Source organism: Acanthaster planci, linkage group LG02 (genome assembly GCF_054643075.1).
Source record: "Acanthaster planci isolate LZ-2023a linkage group LG02, COTS_SCS, whole genome shotgun sequence".
NCBI classification, from domain to species: Eukaryota; Metazoa; Echinodermata; class Asteroidea; order Valvatida; family Acanthasteridae; genus Acanthaster; species Acanthaster planci.
Genome location: NC_141778.1, coordinates 17,505,497 through 17,526,533, shown reverse-complemented (window position 1 = coordinate 17,526,533; position 21,037 = coordinate 17,505,497). Strand labels below are relative to the sequence as shown.

The window sequence follows — 21,037 nt, the reverse complement described above, 5'->3', positions numbered from 1 at the left end:
TCCTCATGGGTACAGCTGCAGGGCATTTTTGTGATGGCAGAACGAGTGAGTGACCTTCCCACTGTTTCAGCAGTCTTACGTTTTCTCTTGTTGCACACAGAGGTCGGGGGATTGCAAATGAAAAATTCATCCTGTCCAAATCACCAGGGCCCAATGACATTGTACACACGTACATGGTGAGAAAGAAATTATTTGCTTGGGCAAGAGTAGTCACCAGCTAAAAGGCCATGTAAAGTATGCTGCTAAAGACTGGTTACCAGCTGGTTTTAATCAGGCATAAAAAGAATTGCTAAGCAGTATTTTCTGCTGGGCAGCCCTGTGAACTTGGTCGCCGATTCAAATGTTAGACTTGACACTACAGGTTTGGCGATGGCATCAACTCACCTTGTCTGTATTGTTAGCTAAGAAGAAGACACTGGGGTCGTCCGTTTCTATCAACTCTGGATCAAACCTGGACAGATGGGACCAACAACAGATGCAGGAAAATGACCGGTCAGGGAAAGACAGGTTGAGTTTTATAAAGGTGACAAACGGACAAACAAGATTTGGGTGGGGTCCTTTTCTTACAGATATCTGCGCATTTACAAAATCTGATTGAATATTTAGGTGATAAACTAACAAACAAATCAGGTTAGGGTCTTCTTCCTTAATGTACATCCATGCAATCTGATTAGGCATATCTGCTATGGCAAACAACAATATTGATGGGGGTAACGGTGTCAGTGAACCGATTGATAAGCAGGCATGATATCTATATGTTTGGGCCAACAATTAGGAAGAAAACCATATGGAAATGCCGGCAAAAAAATCTAATACAAATTCATTTCCGGATCGGGCAACAACTTTAGGGAATAGAGGGAATAAATTTCTTTACGAAATTTCAGAAAGAATTTTTTGACAGCATTTGATTTTTGAAATGTTTTTGAGGCAATATGCTAATCCTCTGCAAAATGAAACCTGAAAATTCTCTGGTTCTGAATTCTGAAATAATTTGGCAAAACACTTGTGCAGTGTCAGAGTGAAACACCTACCTGTCTGTCAAAAAATCTAGTACTGATGTTGGGTCTTGATAAAGCGCTACGGGCAGAAGCTGAACTAAAATAAGGGTGTCTGACGGGTTTAAAATCTGCACCTCAGATATCTGCAGAATAAGACAATGTTGAACAAGATATTTTAATTTGAACTGGATGTTAAACAAGGAAATCTTCCTTCAGTATTTTTAAATCTTTCATGAATTCCCAATAATTGATCAATACACTGACAACCGGCAAGGTCGGTTCAAATTCAAATTTCAGTTTCAAAGTTTATGCAAAAATGTACCATGAATTTGATGTCCAGATGAATGCAGAGAGATATTCATATCGGAGCTGAACAGAACAGTGTTGAAATTCGGCCAAGCCACAGTCCTGATCTTTCACCTAAGGTCTAGGATTAAGGCTTAAATTTGCATTGGTGCCGAGAATCAAAGGGCCCTAGGGCTGAATGATATCATCTTCAGCCAGTGTACATAGCCAGTACCACCAACTCCCGAGGCCACTGAGCTATCAATCCAGGTGAGCTCAAGGCTGTTTATTTTCATTCTTCGATTTCCCGAGTAACAGTACCCCGAGGTCACTTACACTGGAATTTTCTATATACGTGAGCGGGAACTCGATTTTGTCCTTGCGTATGAGTCTTGGCCACTCCAACACCGCTGTGACGGGCAGTTCCTTGTCTTTGACCAGATTACTGTTCACTTTCAGTGTGGCGTTAAAACTGGGACAAAAAGGGGGAAAATGAAAGAACAAATTTGCTAAACTGGAAGAATAAAAACAACAATCATGAGATGAAGACTTGCTAACTAGGCTGAGTTCCAGCAAGTTACTCAATTTAACATGAGTACACTCCTGAGCACACTAACAGCAGAAGCACAACCAACAAGTAAGTCAGAGTACGCCTTCAGCCAGACTCGGAGTATACTCTTGCATTGAATGGTTATTATAAGACAGTGGAAAGGCAACCATAGATTTGCCCATGTGACGCGATTCCCATGTAATGCATGCACAAAAGTTTCCTGCACCTGCAAGTCCGACACTGAGATGACACACGCTCGCTGTAAGAAGCTACCCTGGCTGACTGCAGCAAACACTGTTAACAATGTACAGCTCCTAAGCTGTGTCTGAAATGGGCGTCCTCAGCTACGGTTATGTGCCCATGTATTTGCAACCAACTGGCAATGACTTAGGAAAGCCTATCTGTGGCTGCAAAGTTTGCATGCAGTGTAACATGGCAAACATGTTGGATGCAAGGTGTGCATGCTTCATTCTAGCTAATGAATCATTTGAATGCTATAGATGTCAAAAGAAAATCAAAATACACTAATCTTTGGCCTTACATCACAACACTGTTTGTAACTGGTGAAGAGAATAGACCAATATTATTAAACCATTCCTCAAACCCAAAGGCCTTAACATCATATAGCTTCATCCTAACCCTAAGCCCTCTTGGATAGGATGCATCAGTCTTTTTAAATGCTTCACTCCTTCCATGGAAAAAATGCATGCAGCAAAAATTCTTGGAGGGGCAACCACTGCTTCAATCCTTTGAAATCCTCCAGCAATTCCTGTCATTAAATTGAGACGGTGCGAATGGTTTCCTGAAGCAGTGTGGATGATTTCACAGAAACTCTAAGTACACAACGTTAGGTTTGGCTACAGCCTCAGTCCTCAAAAACCCTCCAAAAACTGTCCAAAGAATTTTACAAGACTGAGGAAGGTTATGGTTAAAGCCCAAAACCCCAAAAGCAGGGACTGTGCCAAGGTTTTTGATAACACCTTCTTCTCCAGCTACTTACATTGTTTTCCCCGTTTGTTCCAAGCTCTGCCACCTGTTGTGCAGGTGATTGTAAAACAGCTTGTCCACGTCCTGTGTCTCATCAGGGAGGGCCAAAGATGACAGCCACACTTCACCATCTGTTGGAGATGTAAACCACAATAGCATACAATTCAAATTTACAATTTCAACAGTCTGAAAGCCGAGTTATTAAGTGCGCTTCAAGAGGATTCATATATAGGGACACTCGCGAGCAGTGACAAAACATTTTACCAATTAGTTTGAGTGACTGTGAGATTGCAAGCATCATAAACTCAAATTATGGATTAAAAACCAAAAAAACAGTATTCCCTTCGGCTGAACATTAGGTCCCAGGAATTTTGCCCTGGGGCTGCTTAGTTTAGTTGAGTGAGTTGCAGCGTAGCATGAAATTAAGACTCTGACATCCAGGCTTATTGAACATCTTCTTTTTAACTTAGTGGAGGGAGTTCATGTAAGGAAAATGAGACCAAGTGTCGTTGGATTCCAAATGCCTTAAGTCATCCCCACAACCTTTCACAAGTGACAGGTTTCACTCCCATTTGGGGTCAATTCTCCTTGCTCCAAAAAAAAAAAAATGGTTAAAGATCAACCTTATTCATATCAAGTTATGTCTACTGGCTGCTGCTTTTTACAGATGGACTATTAAATTTTTATCATCATCAAAATTATGAACAATGCACACTCTCAAAAGCATTTACCAACAAAAGACATGTGCCTACCAAGAGATTGAGTGGATAATCCTACGTAACAAGAATCGTCCTCTCCGCACGCTGCCTTGGGATCAAAAACAATTCTCCCAACCTGTCGGTTGGAAAGTTAGAGGAGTTAAGAGTCAACCTGTGCAACTATCACTCGTGTGCAATTGCAACAGCACAAAAACTAAAAAAAAAAAAGAATCCACAGAAGTGGCAAAAGACAGTGTGCACATTTCACTCTTTTCAGATCTTGCTCTTAATACGAGGGACAACACCGCCCTCTGTCAGCTGTAAACAGAGCAGATACTCACTTTTTGTTTCCTGTGTGGCTCAATCTCGACGACAGGTGTTTTCTTGGGCAGTCGATAGTAGAACCTCTTGTCCGGAGGGTCGGGCAGAATGCTTTCTAACTTCATGCGATGACTGAAACTGTTAACCAGCATCAGGCTGACTGACTGCGTGGTGCCCTACATAAATGCAGAAATATTGCGTTTACATTTACCCCAACTCTAACATCACAACCATAGTTGAAATTAATTGAACAGCTGTGATCCTGACTGAGACTTCATATCAAACTACTACTGAAACTCTGTTAACAACTACATGGTTTGTAATTACTTGGTACATGTACCTCTCTTGGTGTGTTAAGTAAATCAAAAACAAAACAACAACACAGTCATGTTATGTAGTTCATAACAGGAGGTAGCCAATCACATCTCAGGCTCAATATGAAGTACTGAAGTTTATGAATCTACAAACAACAGTATAGTCACTGCGCAGAAATGGGCGCTGAGTTGTCTGCTCACAAGGGCATCACTTCTTCTTCAAGCGAGTAATACTGAGTTCACACGATCATTTTTGACAAAATGTGCACAAAATGTTTTGCATATAAGGAATTATGAACGTACTTAGTTTGCTACGAATGGTCTTGAGGTGTCCTCCAAAAATTTTCAGCACTTCATGTAGCAAACATGAAAAAAATCTGGGGGCAGGGGTTGACCAACATACCGGAAAGGCTGGCCTGAAGATGACATGCTCGGGCTTGACACCCAGACACCCTTCCACTGTGCGGAGCTTGGCTGAGATGGACACACGCTCATGGGGAGTTTCTATCACCACGCTACCCAGGAACTGCCCCTCGGTGAGTGGAGCCTTCACTTCCAGCCTCAAGACTGCAAAATGGTGCTCATTTATCACCAACTGAGGAATGGGGGCAAAATCATCAAGATCACTTGTGATGTGATTTAGGAAAATCTGTCACATGGATCATTCCATGAGGTTGGGGCACAATTTGTGACGGTGTCCTTGTTACATCGGTAACTTTTACCACCTGTCATGACCTGTAGAGTAGATCATTTACTCCGCAAAAATAACACACACCTCAGTATTAGTCCTTGCAATATGCATAACAATGTCAATTTGGAATTCACATGCAGGGAAATAGCCGTTCATTAACACTTGACATCGTCACAAACTGTGCCCCAACCTCATGGAATGACCCACATGTTAAAGAAAGTTTGAGAATCATTCTTAAGCGGCGACTGAATGTTTTCAGAAAATTACACAATATTATCCCACCACCTGCACATCACGTGGCCTGTGATTCAACTCATTGTCTGAAACGAGGCAAGCCGACTTTACTTTCTCACATGAAATTATCTGCCTTTAGATCATGTGAACAAGACAGGACTTTACTTTCTTACATGAAATTACCTGCCTTTAGATCATGTGAACAAGACAGGCTGCTTTTTTTCATACCTGGCAACGATACAGCTTGCGAACACTGTGTCGTGCTCAATTCTTCTATTCCATCATATGTGCAGTGGTAAGTACAATTTCTTACTGCCGAGTCAGTTCTGTGCCCCTACAACAAATGCCCCAAATGAAACGTATTGGGGACCATTAGAAAACAGCGATATGAACACAGATGGCCTTCAAGGATCAGCCAGCATCTCTCTGTCACTGCCTGTAGGGCTCGCCTGGGCACAGCGCTCACACTCACCGATTTTCTTCTAATGCTGAAGGCGTCGTGTTGCTTGGTGAGGAGTTTGCCTTCCCCCGGCTCCACACCCAGGACCTGAGCCTCGCAATCGTCCAGATTGCAGCTGAAAGATTGAATGGGTACCTGGGCACACAAAAAAAAACCCACAATGTGAAAGATTGAAATTGATCGAATTGATTGAAAAGAAAGAAGCGCAGATCCAGTTTCAAGGCCCTGCTGACTGCTAGCAAGAAATTGTCGCAAAGCATAACATTCTGGGTTAAAATTACATTTTTGGGCTTAGATCATGGTATTTTGGCTTAAGCACATGCTCACTTGCCGTGCAACAGGCTTTTATACATGAACTTCCGAAGCTAACACCGAGTTTCTCTGCCAGCTGTTAGCAGAATTTCAGGCCTTAAATACAGAATTTGCTAACGCAGAATCCATGACATTGGGTCAAAAATGTAACCAATGACAAAAAACACTCCATTTAAAGAAATCTACATTCTTAAAATCTGTCACTTTGTAGTAAATCAACAGCACATTATTTCTTCACAATTCCAAGAAAAAAAACCTGTAATTTTGAGGATCTATCTATTTCACGTTGTTTTAACACACAAGCCCAATTGCAAAACACTACAAATTCATAATATCAGAGAGCAATTTTTGTCTACAGTTGAGACAATACACTACGGCATCACTGAATACAGCAGCGTGGCGCATACTCACATCTATGGGGTTGGTGTTGACTAAAGTAATGAGCATGCTGCGATGGTCCCCTACACTCATGACACCCAAGTCAATGTTTTTATCGTCAACGCTGTGTACGGAGTACTGCATTTGGCAGGAAAAAAAAGCACAGGATGGGTAGAACAAAGATGGGAAATTTTTATTAAGTATCAAATGACTTCTGCTTGGGAGTCTGGCAGCGTAAAATTCAATACCCGAGTGAACGTCTTGAAATTCAACACCTGATCAGGAGAAATGAACACAGGACAAGGACTGTGGCCTGAACAAAGCGATTCACAGTGAACACAATGTGGAATACCTTTTCATCACCCTACGGAATTAGATTGAGCTATTCAGATATCATTTCCAAGGTTTCTAATGACACAAATGTAGATGTATACATGTACGTGGGCAGCTGCTGTCTTTGCACACAGAGTAGCAACTCAAGTGTGGGACTATGTTGAAGCTTTCTATGCGCAATTCAAGTTTCACCATTCTTTCAGACGGGCAAACTCAGTTCATTGAATAAATAAAACATATTCACTTGGCTACTTCTTAAATGTAATTGGAAGAACTTGAAAATGTATGTGGTTTCCAATACCAAAAAGAAACAGGTCAGAACCAACAGAATTTGAAAATAATATTGTTGCTAAAGAGCATTTCAAAATAATTTGTAGTGCACAAAGACATAGAAAATTTTGGTGAAAGTTTGAAATCTCAAGAGTCAGAGGGCCCAAAATGTCAACCCTAGCACCATCTTTCACCGGCGCTGTGGAAGAGTTGGCTAGGGCCGAAGCGTTATGCCTTCTGACGTTTGAGACTTGTATTTTTCAGGTCGCTGTAGTCAGTAAAACATTTTTGGCAGCTTCTGTATTTTATAAAGAATATGTTCCACTCTGGATTATAACAAATGCTACAAATATTCTGTAGGCTAAAACATTGGGCATAGTGGGCAGGATTCGAACCAACAACCACCTGCTTTCAAGTGCAGGCATCTTCACCAGACATCCACATTTAAAGACTTGACCAATAAGACGTCAAAGTCCCCTCATAAATATGCATAAGACGTATTGCCTGGCTTCGGCATGTACCTTTAGTTTCCCGGTGTAGACGTGAATTCCCATGGAGAACACCGAAGCATTGCTGCCAAGCCGCAGGAATGTCTGTAGCGATGTTGTTGATGTGTTTGGGGAAAAGACGATAGAAAGGGAGGAATCCGTCGTTTGAGGTTGGATAATGAGGGCTTCATTGAAACCAGTCACCTGCAATTGACATAAACAGAGGCAAATTATATGAGGCTGCTTTGCCGAAAAATGCTCAACAACATGTCTTGCTTATCAAGTAGCAGCAGGGAACCAGCCTAGGCTGTATACATCATATGGCATCTTGTTTGGTAACTGCTTAAAGTAAAGCGAAATGTGTCACCACCAAACGCATTTGTGGGGTAAGCAACTCCTTTGGTAACATAGAAAATTGTCATCTTTGTTCCCCAAATTCACCAAAATCAGAAAAATAGCCTTACCTTAAAAATATTTTTGACGTCCTCCGGAAAGCTAACTTGATGAATGACCAGTGTAAAGTTAAAATAGTTTGTAAGCGCTACTGGTCTGACTACCGTCTCGGCGGATTCTACTAGTGTTGGGGTTAGGTAGAATAATTTGCTCTGTTGATCACTACTGAGGGTCCTGCAACAACAGAAAAAGTGGTAAGGATGTTAGACTTCAGTAGGTTCATGTGGAGATGCACCTTAATTACCCAATGCCGTCTTGTCATAGAGCCAGACGGCTTAGTACATGGAAAAGGGGTGACACAGACTTTGCATGCTCAAGACCCACTCCTGTAAATTTTGTGTATTAATATGTATGTGACTAGATCCCCGCAAAAGGAGACACGAGGCTGTTATTTCAGCAATTTTGTTTGCAATAAGGAAGTGTGAACTGAGCTCTTTGCTTTGATGTGTCATTCAGTTTGGCATTCTCACAAAAATGGACACTAGTTGGGTGAAACATTTCCTGAGTTCCTTCTGGGTTACTTTGTGGCAAAATTCACTAAGATCTGTTGACCCGTAACTGGCTTTGGCGATGAGCAACTCATTTTATTAAGTTTGAGTCACACATTGACGACAAAATATTTAGTCTGCCTCAACTCCGAACAATAAAATCTGAAAATAAATGAAAATTTCACAGAGGAGTAGTGATAATTTCAGAGACAATACTTTGCATGTTTGCAGATATTCGTGTCAGGGAATATAAAATATAATATTCACCTCTGCGGTTCACTCATGCAGTGCTGTAAGGACTGCATACTCAGTACATTCTAAGGCAGACCTGAGGTCAGGCATTACCACACAATAGATTGAAGGGTATTTAGTTCATTAAAAATTTTAATCTATTGCATGGTAATGCCTGACCTCAGGGAGGAGTACGCCGTGTTGGCTGTCCAAGGGTGCGTGAGACAAAGTTTCACTGGCTGCTCGGACTCACCCTTGTAAAACATGTGCCTGGTAGGGGATCTGTAACTTGATGTTTTTATCCTTGGTTTTGACGATGAGTTTGCCCGACCACAGGCGGGAGGTGTTGGCCTTGAGGGGGTGGAACGTGACCTCAGCCACCTTGGTGTGGGTGTCCGAGGGTTTCAGGACCAACGGCTTGAAGTCTATCGTCAGCGCGTTGTTGACGCGCATCGACGTGATGCTCTGCAAGTGTAAACATCAGCCAATGCGCACTAAGAATGCTGTCCAAAAGCCTCAGCATACCATATTCAAGACTGATTACACGACAATTTTAGGTTTTTGTATCATATGGTATATTGGTCTCAATAAAAACAGACACAAGCATTTACACTATGGCAATATCCCAGACCAGTTCATCATGTTCAAAATGGAAATGCCACAAAAATTAGCTACCGGTAACTATTAAGAACTCAGAATAATAAAAAGACACTTGTTTTGAAGAGCAGTTCTCACTTGCGATTTTTATTACTATGTAACACAGGTACTTACCAATATCTGAACACTTTTCGGGCTTGTGTTAATTAGATATAAAGGGAGTGTCTTGGGTGAATCTAACGATCTCAACGTTCCAAAGTCTAACATCTCTAAAGAGGAATATATTCCAGGAGCTGCAACAGGAAAAGAAGGAAGAGTTTAGTTTTGCCTCGAAACCTTATCTACCTGTCTGTAAAATACGTGGCAATTTTAATCCCACTTCATGGCAAAACTATCGCTAACGCCTCCCTAGGAGCTAAACTAACAGGAGGCATCCACAATATGGTGCACCCCCTGACACTTATTTTCAGCTAGGTCTTCTCCCAGCAGACAGGTCCACATACATGTAGCTAATCCTGCTGACTACAGCTCTTTGGAGATGGCAGACACCCAGGGAGGAGGATCAATGCAAGTTGACCACAAAAAGATTGATTAAAAATTGCAGCACCCATGTAATGACAACAAGGGGTAGGGGCGGCACAGTCAATGTAGACAATGTACAATGTATGTCTACCCTGGCATTCAGGGATAAATTTGGTATTTGATAAAACGTACACCATAACTACGCCCATGGCAATAAAAACAACAAACCACAAGTCTTACTGATGCAGCAATTTGGCACTCAGGTGAGTTCCTCTCAAATATGAGGCAACGGAACTGTACACATTCAGTCAAAAACTAGTCTCTACTACTCCATGTGCACCAACCGGTGCACATCTACAACGTGTCCATCCTGATCTTTTTATGTTTAAGCACATCTACAATTCCTCCATGAAGTCTGCTCCCTTCGAGAGATCTTCAGAAGTTAAGGGCCAGATCGCCTGACAACACTTCAGAGAATTTCTATAGAATGCAAGTCTCACCATTTAGACTGTTTAAGGGCAAAGATTTCCACACTCACCTGACGACACTTCCACCTCAACCGGCAACATGAGTAATTCATTTTCCTCATCGTCAAGACGCTTGGAGTGGTTGGTCTTGATTCGGATAAACGCCGTGTGGTTACTCTCCACCCGACCAGTAAAGCTTGCCCTCATGACAGACCGCGTTGTGTAGGGTGGAATCTCCTGATATCGGCAATGAAACAGGTCAACAGAATTGAAATTGTTTGTGGGAACATCCCACCTAGGAAAACTGGAATTGACGATGCGGGGGGGAGTTCCACTGACCTTAACCCTCCCAGATCCTACAAAATTTACATATACCTGACGATTTTGGCAAGATTCTGCAGGATTCGAGATACCCCGGTGAAACACAAATACTTGTTCCACAGCTGTGGGGACATGTGTTGAAACACAGATGCTGTGGGGACCAAAAACATTATGGGCACACATTATTGTGCCCACAACTCAGTCTCCACTTTCACAGCAAGAGAAATTGTTCCCATCAACGAGGTAAAATCCTGGGCCATAGACACCACCAATATTTTATATAACTTTACAAGGGGCTTGATGTCCCTTGAATGTTAGAAACTCTTTGTATTGCTGTCTGATTTCCTGAATGGTAGAGAGTCAGACGTTTTCAGGAAGGTTCCCAGTAAAAAGCACATAGAAGTTACAGTTTGTTGACCTTAACAGTCATGAATCACCAACAAGCTGGAAAATTCAAGGTTAGGGTTAGGGTAAATGAAAAACCATCAATTCCAGATTAGCTCCAACAGTTCTGAGTCCTCCAAGTTCAATATAATTTTCACATACCAAATTTGATAGGAGTGAACAAATGAAACTCCGTCATGTGAGCCGTGCAAGCCTACATGTACACGTACATGTGTATTAGCAGTAAACCATCCCTCAAAGTGTCAGGGCCTTGAATATTGTTGGTGTATGGGTCAGAAGTCACAAAAGTAGTCGCCAACTTTTTGTGCGCATGATTCATTAAATGGTTTTAACATGCACCCGACAAATTAAACACAGTTGCTCTGCACAAAGAAGTCTTTTGCACAGGACTGGGTAGTCCATCATGTCACATGCCGTACGGTGCACATGCTGTCCTGAATTGGTACAAGGCTCAAACGTTGGCTTGTACTTCATCTAAGGGTACATGTATGACTCTGTGCTAAACTTCAATCCTCCCTATAACGGTCACAGTCAAGAATTCCTTCCACTGGGGGTCATTTGACTGATTTGGACTGATAGGACATCTTTGCATAGGAGGGTTACCTTTGGAAACAGAGGAATGGCATCTAAATGCAATTTCCATCTTAACTCATTTGAACTCAGTAGTTTTATCGACTTGCCACTCATTCCATTGGATGGGGTCACCTTTCTTATTTCAATGAATGCATACAAGTAAAATTCAGACATTTCCTCGCAAAAATAAATGTATTTTTAAAAATCCTTACAGTCCTGTGGAAAGAACCTATTAACTGGCCTTTATCTGCGCATGTACAGTGATGATGCCAATAGTCCTAACCCTGGGAAAACATTGCATTGAGCTTTTGAGGATTGCAAACTGGACAGGTTAAATGTACTGGTATGTTATGGAAGACATTGAAACAAACCCAAACCAACCAAGGTTTAAAACAAAGTAAACCCAAAAACTTATCAATTTGAATTTAGGACTGGACCGAGTAACGGCTGAGTCTCATAAATAAGCTTAGGCACTTGGATGACTTGTGCCAAATGTTGAACATGTCATCATTTAGTCCAGATTGGACTATCATCCCACAGCAGAATCCTCAGGATCCATCACTGCTTATCAGGGACCCCAACTCAAAAGCATTTATTAAAGGACTCTGCCATCCTGGAAGATCTGCAAAAAAGTTTCTACTGATGCCAGCCTGTGTAATGCCACGCATGGGCTCTCTGCATGATGTGTGTACATGTACATGCACATTTCACAGGTCTGATCCTGGCACAAAGTGTAACGCATTTTGATGCATTAATGTGAATCAACGGCTCATTTTCTGCTCTTAAAATGGCTCTGGAAAGCACTGGCAGCTCATGTGACCACTTGATGCACCTACATGTACGTGTGTATAACACAATTCCCAACTGGACTTGGCCCAAAGCCGAGAACGAATGAGACTATACAGTTCTAGACCAAGGCTCTTACCAACTACATGTATGAACACAACAAACCAACATGCCCATACTTTAACAGCCACATGAGCTCCCCGAGGTCCCTCTTTGCCCAAGAACCTCCAAAATGTGAAGAGTACCAGTTTCAGCGGCACAGATACATCTGTACAGAAGAATTCTGAGGCTGCAAGAGCACCCCATTAGGTTTGTGTGACTGCATCGAATGCCTCTCACATCTGACTGATAAGCCACCTGGCATTGTCACACCACATGTCAGTGCAATCGGCCAGTCAATTAGGAGAGACTTACGGTGTGCAGTGATGATGAGAGCACGATATCACTTTTCATCTATTAATCAGGACATCTGATGCATTCAAATCAGACGTATTCCTGTATTTGTGGCCTTCTATTTCTCTCCTTTTCACAATCAATAATAAATGACTCCATTACACTTGTTTCCAGGTGCAGAAAAATAAATCCCTGGCATCAAATGATTGCATCAAGGGACTTGTTTCCCAGGGGAAAAAAAGTCTGCCTTTATTCGCTACAAGCATTCAGATCAAAGAGACGCAATGTACTAATGCATCCTGCACCTCAAATTAGAAAGTGTCAACATTTTGATGTCTTGAGGGCATGACAGACAATATATCAAATTTTTAAAAGTTAAAAAAGAATGGTCAAGTTGATTTATTTCCTTGAAGCTGTGAACCTGTTTACTCATATTGAGAGTGTTTATTTGATTTAAATACTTAATGGGGGGACTCAAAAGAAACCAAGAAAAACAAGTGTCAGTAAAATGACCTCTGCAAAACATTATACTTTTAAGTTTTCGGAATGCCGATCAATGTTTGAGCATGGCAAGCCAATATGACTGATTGAAATGTTCCCCAGCAGAGATGATCTCCCAGCTGTAGGCTGAATTGGTCCCATTTTATTATATAACCCTAACCATCCTCAATCCTTCAAAATCCTCCAGGCAGTTTTGGAAGATTTTGGAGGATTGAAGCTGCTGTTCCAAGAAAGGCTTTCAACTGAAGATATTAAAGAGTAATGACTACATGTACTCCAGAAGCTCAAAAAAAACAGCTTTCCGCCACTCACCCATAGGTTCTGTGGGGCATCTTGTGACCCTGTGGGTAACTCTAGGTGTAACTCACCACCGCTGGAGTACATTTCTGTCACCTGTTAAAATGTAAAAAAGAGGACATCAATGTCAGGGACGTCAACGTACAAACACACGAGGGTGTAAGTAACAGAAATAACCAAGAGAAATACTCTCTTTGAAATTTAATTTTAAAAAGTAGCATAGTGGTGGAGGATCAGTGTTAAAGTAATCTAACTCACTGTGCATTGATTAGTGTCCTATGTACACTGTACACGTAAAATGTAAAATGTACACGAATAAACATATTCTACATTACGCAATATGTATAACAGCAGTGTGTGTTCGATGCCAACAGAGAGAAGGCTGGGTTTATTCCTGTGATTTATACCGTCTTCTTCTGAATCCCCCAAATTTCCTTAGGGAGCGTTTCATAATTGTTGAAAGCGGTATTTACTGCGGTACCGCTGTTTTTTTTTTTGGCGGCACTGCACTAGTTACCTGAAAGGGCTTAATGCTGGTACCGCAAAAATACAGCGGTACCACAGTAAATACCACCTTCTGTAATTATGAAACGTTCCCTTACTCAAACACCATGAGCGTCAGGCCTCGACATTAACGGTTGTCTGATTGCCCGTGACAAGTAATTTCTTCTTTCGGGCAAGTAAAAATTAAGGACAAATTGCCCAATGGACAGGTACTTTTTACTTAAAAAAAGTGTCAGTTTTTCGGGGTCAAGAATAGCAGTCAGCAAATTGACCTTTGATTGGTTATTTTCCTCTTCACGAAAGCTTATAAACAACGGTAAAAAGTAAACAGCTGTGCAGTCTACAGTGATTTTTGGCATCATTATGTGCATGTACAAAATCGCATTTATTAAGCACGCTGTACATTTACCACACAAGGGAAAACGCGTACACAAATAAACTGTAAAATACCCTTGTGTCTGGGTACCAAACCTCATTGGTTATTAATGCATGCGCGGTGCAGTGGAGCTTTGATGTCCGCAAGCTCGACGACTGTTTTACATCAACCTCGTCTCCATGGGCTGGGTGCGTGTTCCTTCACTAGCCCCTGGTCATGGAGCAGTCAAAAATGATGCTGACTGTCTATTCAGGATGAACATAAAGTGTGTATTTCAAATGCTACATGCTCGCGCCCACGTATTCGCCTGCACGTTCATGCACACGTAAGTCTGCTTTGCGAGTAACGCCTTGACAACTGTCCTAATTTAAATATCCCAAATAGTGGGATATTTAAATCATAAAGTACCGGGGGTTAAATCACACAAGACATGGCGTGGCAGCATTGTATCCGTGGGAACGAGGTTGATTTTACATGAGGCTGTGATGGTGACGTCAACATGAGTGAATTTTGCCCAGTACTTGTGTGTGTACTTTTTGCATACATGTATATAACACCAAGCAAAATTGTTGAGTGGTTAAGCAATAACCGGTGCCCGAACTTGTATGAATGATATATCAGAGTCCTGCACACGTTGGCGAGAAGTATATTCATGTAGTATTGTGGCGTGGCAATGTCATCAATGGTGATTGGTTGGAGGAAGGAACTTACTGTCCCCACGCAGCAATGAGCAACTAAACCAGGGTTTGGACAAGTATAAAAATCTTACTTTGGGCAAGTGAATTTTCAGTGCTACTTGCCCGATGGACAGGCAGTTTAAAAAAAATTAATGCCGAGGCCCGATGAGCGTGTCATCACACTTACACAGTGTCACTGCACTTGGGTGCATGGACGTTCAGATAAGTGAGAACATGGATGCCATTCTTCAAGCAAGCATGAAGTAGTCTTCAATACAGGCAACTCATGTCAGGTAGAGCAGATTTTGTTGTAAAGCAACTACTGTCTACTCTTCCTTTCCAAACGTTTGAGGTTCTTGTGCCAACAACATAAAACATTTTCAAGTGTACATCAAAATACTCCCGACTGCAACAAATAACTTCTCAAGTTTAAGCTGGGCTGGTGAGGGGATTGCCCCAGCAACTTTCCACAGTGCTCATCTGAAGCGGTAGTTTAGGCATGCAACTTGGACTTCGACAAAAAAATGAGGAAATGGTAATCTTTACAAGACTTTGTACAGTGTTTTTTTCGACATGTTTTTTCAATGGCACGAATATAAAGTGAAACACGAGGAAATCGGCTGATCAGAGGACAAGTTGCACACCTGAGTAGTTTGCTTTGTCTGCCTTACTTACCATGAGCCCCGAACTGTAGGGGTTGTGCATGGTGATGAGCGGGGAGTAGCTGGTGTTGATGGGGACCTTGGCCCCCACGAAGGGCCTTAATCTGTAAGGATTGGGGACACCAACGCCAAAAACCTGGCAGAGATGGAAGAAATATATAATCCACTGTCACTGACAAACACAAGGAGTTATGTAGAACCAGCTTTGTGCCGTCATCTGAGACATTCAACGATTTCAAAATGCTGATAATGGAAGCATCTCACTGAACTGACAATTACAGGTGTAGACTTGTCTTCAGTTCAAAAATCTAGAACAAACTACGGGGGCACCTAAATGTGCGGTCCAACTTGTCTTCCACGCTAACAGTACAAATGAATTTTGAAATTTGCAGACTGTGTAGAACCCTTGTAAAAAATACTGTTAGTGTAACCAAAGTACAAGTACATGTAGATCTGACCCAAAGAGCACAAGATGTGCAAGTTTACTGCTGTGTAAATTTAGAGCTACACATTTCCCATGGTGTAGTTATTCAAGGAAAACAGAGGGAAATTGACTGTGGGAAATACATTTTGCTTTCACATCCACACAGAGATAGCACAGTGGTGGGAGACATTGGTGATTGCATTGTCATTAAACAGTGCCAGGAACTGCACAGCTTCAGTCATGGTTGTTCTCAGTAATGCCGGCTGCTTGTCCCAATGGATGGCCAGGACCACCCGTCACCGTTAACCCTCTAAGCCCTGAATTTCCTTCAAGGCTTGAGGAGATGAGAACCTGCCCCCTTCCCCATCCCTTAGTTTGCACTTCCCTCGCCAGCTCTTCAATTTGCAGAGACAATGGAAGAGATAAGCTTCCGGCAGGCGACACCCAAACAGGGCTAAGCCCTATCCGTGAGCTGTCGACTCTCGTTGGCGTGTCGCAAAGTGAAGTGGGGATAGCGAGGGGAAAAGGGATTGCACAATGCACCTCGAGATTGGCGGTGTAAACTGTCTGCGTAATTACCCTCAGGCCATCACATGGCGTGCACACCAGTCTGGATTTCTTTAAGGTCTTGCCTTGTTTGGCAGGTACATGTACTTTCTTCTTCTTTTTTCCATAGTCATTGCTCCTTTTGGTTTGGTTTCTCGGCACGACAAAGATCCAATCAAATCCCAATGGAAAAAAAAGGAACAATTTTCCAAATGATTGGATCAAATTACAGTGTATATTTCAATCACGTATTGGAAGGGTTTATCTCTTTCCAAGCTTTGTACCCAGTCCGAAGAAATGTTTACTGTGACAGTGGAAGTCAATACCGTACGTGTACAAGTAATGGCAACCACAATTACATGGACATGTCCACGTTTATCCGGTTCGTACATGTAAGTACGACGTCACCTCTGCTTAAATTGTCCAATGGGAGCCTGCAAATCGTGGCGCATCCTCCTTTGAGACAAAGTCACTTAAGCACCGGATAATCACCCATTGCCTACAAATTCTTGGCACTTTAATACATGTACATTTTCACCAACTCCCTCAGCTCCTTTTTATGCCGTGCACAAGATCATACACCAAAGCGCTTTTCTTTCTTTGAGTATCTGCCCTACTTTTGTTATGGATTCTAGCCTTGTTGATACTTTTACTCAGTGCTAAAGTCACTTAATTATTGAGTAACTGCAAACAGAGACAAGGGGTTGAGAATACACATTAATATACTGGTACATGTACATGATACATTCAGTGAATACCACTTCAATGAAAGCAGTCTCTCAAGATCATTTCTCAAATCTCTTTCTCCATCATTTAGAAAGGACTTATTAAATTGACTTCCGTGTCTGCATACTTGCTGTAAAAAGAGTTGCAGTTCTTATCAGTAAACATCTTTGTACTGGAGTATGTTTTTTCCATAGTCAAAACTCATTTGCATGAGCGACGCCAAAAACAAGCACAAAATATGCACTGGTTTGGTGTAAGAATGGTTCTAGACCGTCTGCATAGATTATTTTGTCAGACATAAAGAGCACGAAAGATCTGTGTGAGTACGTCAAAAAAATCACAGAATTTATTACGGCTCGCAAATGCCAAGACACAGCATTTCATTTTGTTCTTTTGTTTCACTTTGCTGTTTTCTGCACCAAGTACAAATCCTCTGAGGAATGACTGTAATGGACATGGAGAGGAAATGAGATGTGCAAAATCGACTGGATGTCCTTCCCAGAAACCTCTGGTGCAGTGACACTAATAACAAATAACAGCTTTATGTCGACATTTTTGCTATGCACAAATAGCCAGGCTCAGTGAAGGTGAAGCAAAATTCAATCAAAAGTGTCAAATATTTTTGAAACTGCTTGTTTCTGCTACAGTTAGTAATGTTCCTTTACACAGAAACTTGAAAATAGTTCAAGCATTTCCACATCACTGTTAGAAATTTCCCGTTCTTTAATTACTTTTTAAAATCTGTCCAAGGATATTGCTGTCCATGCCTTTTCAACAGCATTCTGTAGACAGAAATTGATCTTCACTGCAAAACCTATTAGATGCTTCATGACTTTCATTGCTGAGGATTCAAGTTCTCAACAAAAGTAACAAAATCTAATCATTTTGTGGTTGCTGTTTTTTCGCCCTGACACCTGTGTGTATATTTACACTGTATGCTCGGTGTGGCCCAGGAGTTACACAAATCATAAGTCGTCTTGGCTGAGATAGGGATGGCTAGCTCTAATCCAAAAAGCAGCAGATACCATGGTTAAGCAATGATAGTAATTTGGCTTGTGATGGGATTGTTAATTTCATACTAGGATTGTTTTTAGCATAGAAGTAACATCTCTAAGGCAAAAACAAATTAATATCACTGAAAGCAAAACACCTGTATATCTAGGTGCAGAAAATAAAACTATACTGCGGGCACTGCTGCACGAACGGAATGTGTCCCAGCTCTGATGCGTAAAAAAACCATTGCTTCACACACTTGAGGAGCTGAGGCAGCATCTCCACTAACCTGATATGGACAGGTCCCAGCGCTGGTGTGAATAAATATTGTGTTTTCGGCATTGCCTGCTACCCGGGGCAGGAAAACAATTTCAAATGTGGTATTGCCTCCTGGTGGCACAACCTGTGAAAGAAGGGAGGAGGAAACTGTCAGGCAAAGCCAGACACCTGTGGGAACTGAATGAATGCAGGCCACAGTCGGGTACATACAATGCTATGTTGTTCATGCTTCCTGAATGTTCAGTCTGAAAGTCTGCAGTATACGGGTAAATGTCTCCATGGAGCATGACTTATTCAAGTTAGAAACGTTTGGCTTTGGAAGCAGGTGGCTCGATACTGATTGACTTTGGGGGGCATTACTCATGGGGGGTAGTGGAAAGTTGTTTTTTGAAAACTGTAACAAGTTATGTAACATTTCCAAGGGTGAGATTAAGAAGATGGAATATCCACGAAATAATCACCAGAGGTTTTGCAGCCCCAAAGTGGCATGCAGTCTACGGTAATCATTTGTGTTTACCTAAAGGCACCCCTTAAATAACCCATTACTTGTGTACAAACACCGTAATGGTAAACTCCGCATTTCCCAAAGTTTTAGCTGTATTGGGCACTAGAAGAAGCAGCTACTGTTTTTCTTAAAATTTTTTTCCTTTTTTCCCTGCTTTTCCCAATTTATCCCCATAGATAAAACACGGGTCATTTTACATGTACACGTGACTTTTGCCCCTTCCTTTGCACTGATGCCCTTCAAACCTGGCACATAGACTATCATCTGAATTCAATTTAAAGCCTTAGACATACAAAATGCACTAGAGGAATTACGTCATGATGACATCATCAGGTGTCAAATAAGAAACACTGAAATCGTTATGTTAAATCTTCAAAAATCCATATAAAATCAACCGTGACTTCCCATAGCTTGCTTTTTGCATTTAGTGATAGAGTAATCTTCTGTCTTTATTTCTTCTTGTGTACGTAAAATCGCTTGACCCTTACTTCCAGTTAAAACTGGTCCAAACCAAAGTGCTTTTTGATTTAAAATTGATAAGAGATATGAACCTACTACTGCTACAGCTTGAAATTGCCCATCAAAAACTAGCGTAAATATCTGCTTCCATGGTCTAAGGTGTTGGGCTCACCGCACTGATCACACCACTAATGAAAAAATTTGCCCTCCGCTGGTAATGCCGCCAAAATGAATAGTAGGGGTAAGTACCGTAGTGATAAGAGCTATATCCTTTGTACATGTATAGCGTATAATGGAGCCACTTTCTTTTGAGGCCTCTGGCAAAATACCAACCACGTGCCTGGTAAAGTGTGAGCGTTCATTGTGCTCTGGCAGATTCGTCGCAGTGAAAGGAATTAGTGTGTAGTGTAACTGCTGTAGCAAGGAGGATAGCGATCCCACAGACCCAAATTTAATTCTAGCCCAAAACAAGCTCTGTATCTTCTGAAGCGCATGTACGATAGGATCATGCATGTACTGTCTGTGTTACATTTTCAACTGTGGACTTAACGACAGCTGTTTGATTTGCAGCCATTCCAACTGCGACAGAGAGTTCCCTAAAACAGCTCAGTGTTTGTCCGGCGACAAACAATGTTCGTGTCATTGTTTTAAAAAACCTCATATCCTGATGAAAAAAAACCTGAGATCAGGAAATTCCTGATGACAAAAATCCTGAAATCAGACCAAATCCTGACAAATCTCAGACCTGCCTTTCTTCCCCTTGAAATTCTCAGTGTACGTTATGAAATTCCAAGTGTCTTACAGCTCATGTCACTTGCACATTGATCTTTCCCTTAGCAGCACACAAGCAGACCTTCTTTACCCGAGACAGACGGGGTGGGGGAGGGGTAAAGGGTGGGGCTGAGGGCAGGGGAAGGGGATAATTTTTTCTATTTACCTTGTCCTGAAAGAATGAACAGTGAAAATGCGGCGTGCTCCCTGAAATAGACAGCATCCGCAACATGTTTTCTGGGTGTGAATTGAAAACTTGCACCGTCGCTAATTCAGGCATACCAATCGCACTGAAAATGAGACAAAATCAACAGCAATTCAAAGTGGGAGAATATAAAATTCAATTGGGATTTCATTGACAAAGTACACCTTAACAGAAAAAATCCAAGCATTAAATGACTATTCATGGTATTACATGTAAATACCAAAACATTCAAGATCAAAGTTCCAAGTACAGTATGAATTTGGAGGGGGTCATGATAGTTCCCTACTGTGCAGTACAAGGAAAATCAGCTACAATGGCACTTTTCCCACCTCGTGATTCGAAGTTGCTTCACTGCTTGCTGCAGCAAGACTGAACAAAGAGGGTAGAGCCAGACAATCAACATGTTGGTTTGTGAAGGCCAGACCTAATCTTTGGACTTGAATAAGTTTATGAATGAATGGGTTCCTATGCATTATGCATTTCAGTCACGTTCCTGCACAAGACCATGTTTGTGTACCTACATCTACAAGTGGACACTAACTCTGACAACGAGCCCT

General features: G+C 41.7%; 1 protein-coding gene across 1 annotated transcript in view; it reads right to left on the bottom strand.

Moving 5' to 3' along the window:
- The window catches only part of LOC147799964 (uncharacterized), a 78,396-nt gene that overhangs the window by 25,717 nt on the left and 31,642 nt on the right, over positions 1-21,037 (bottom strand). Inside the window, exons 5-22 of the mRNA XM_087148733.1 lie at positions 20,442-20,565; positions 18,551-18,664; positions 15,586-15,708; positions 13,369-13,449; positions 10,149-10,314; positions 9,263-9,381; positions 8,745-8,956; positions 7,784-7,946; positions 7,353-7,523; positions 6,262-6,366; positions 5,551-5,673; positions 4,557-4,748; positions 3,860-4,015; positions 3,573-3,654; positions 2,834-2,951; positions 1,620-1,755; positions 1,032-1,141; positions 385-451 (exon numbers count right to left, since the gene is read on the bottom strand). Coding sequence (XP_087004859.1) covers positions 385-451; positions 1,032-1,141; positions 1,620-1,755; positions 2,834-2,951; positions 3,573-3,654; positions 3,860-4,015; positions 4,557-4,748; positions 5,551-5,673; positions 6,262-6,366; positions 7,353-7,523; positions 7,784-7,946; positions 8,745-8,956; positions 9,263-9,381; positions 10,149-10,314; positions 13,369-13,449; positions 15,586-15,708; positions 18,551-18,664; positions 20,442-20,565 — 2,362 coding nt within the window. The remainder of the gene's footprint in view (positions 1-384; positions 452-1,031; positions 1,142-1,619; positions 1,756-2,833; positions 2,952-3,572; positions 3,655-3,859; positions 4,016-4,556; positions 4,749-5,550; positions 5,674-6,261; positions 6,367-7,352; positions 7,524-7,783; positions 7,947-8,744; positions 8,957-9,262; positions 9,382-10,148; positions 10,315-13,368; positions 13,450-15,585; positions 15,709-18,550; positions 18,665-20,441; positions 20,566-21,037) is intronic.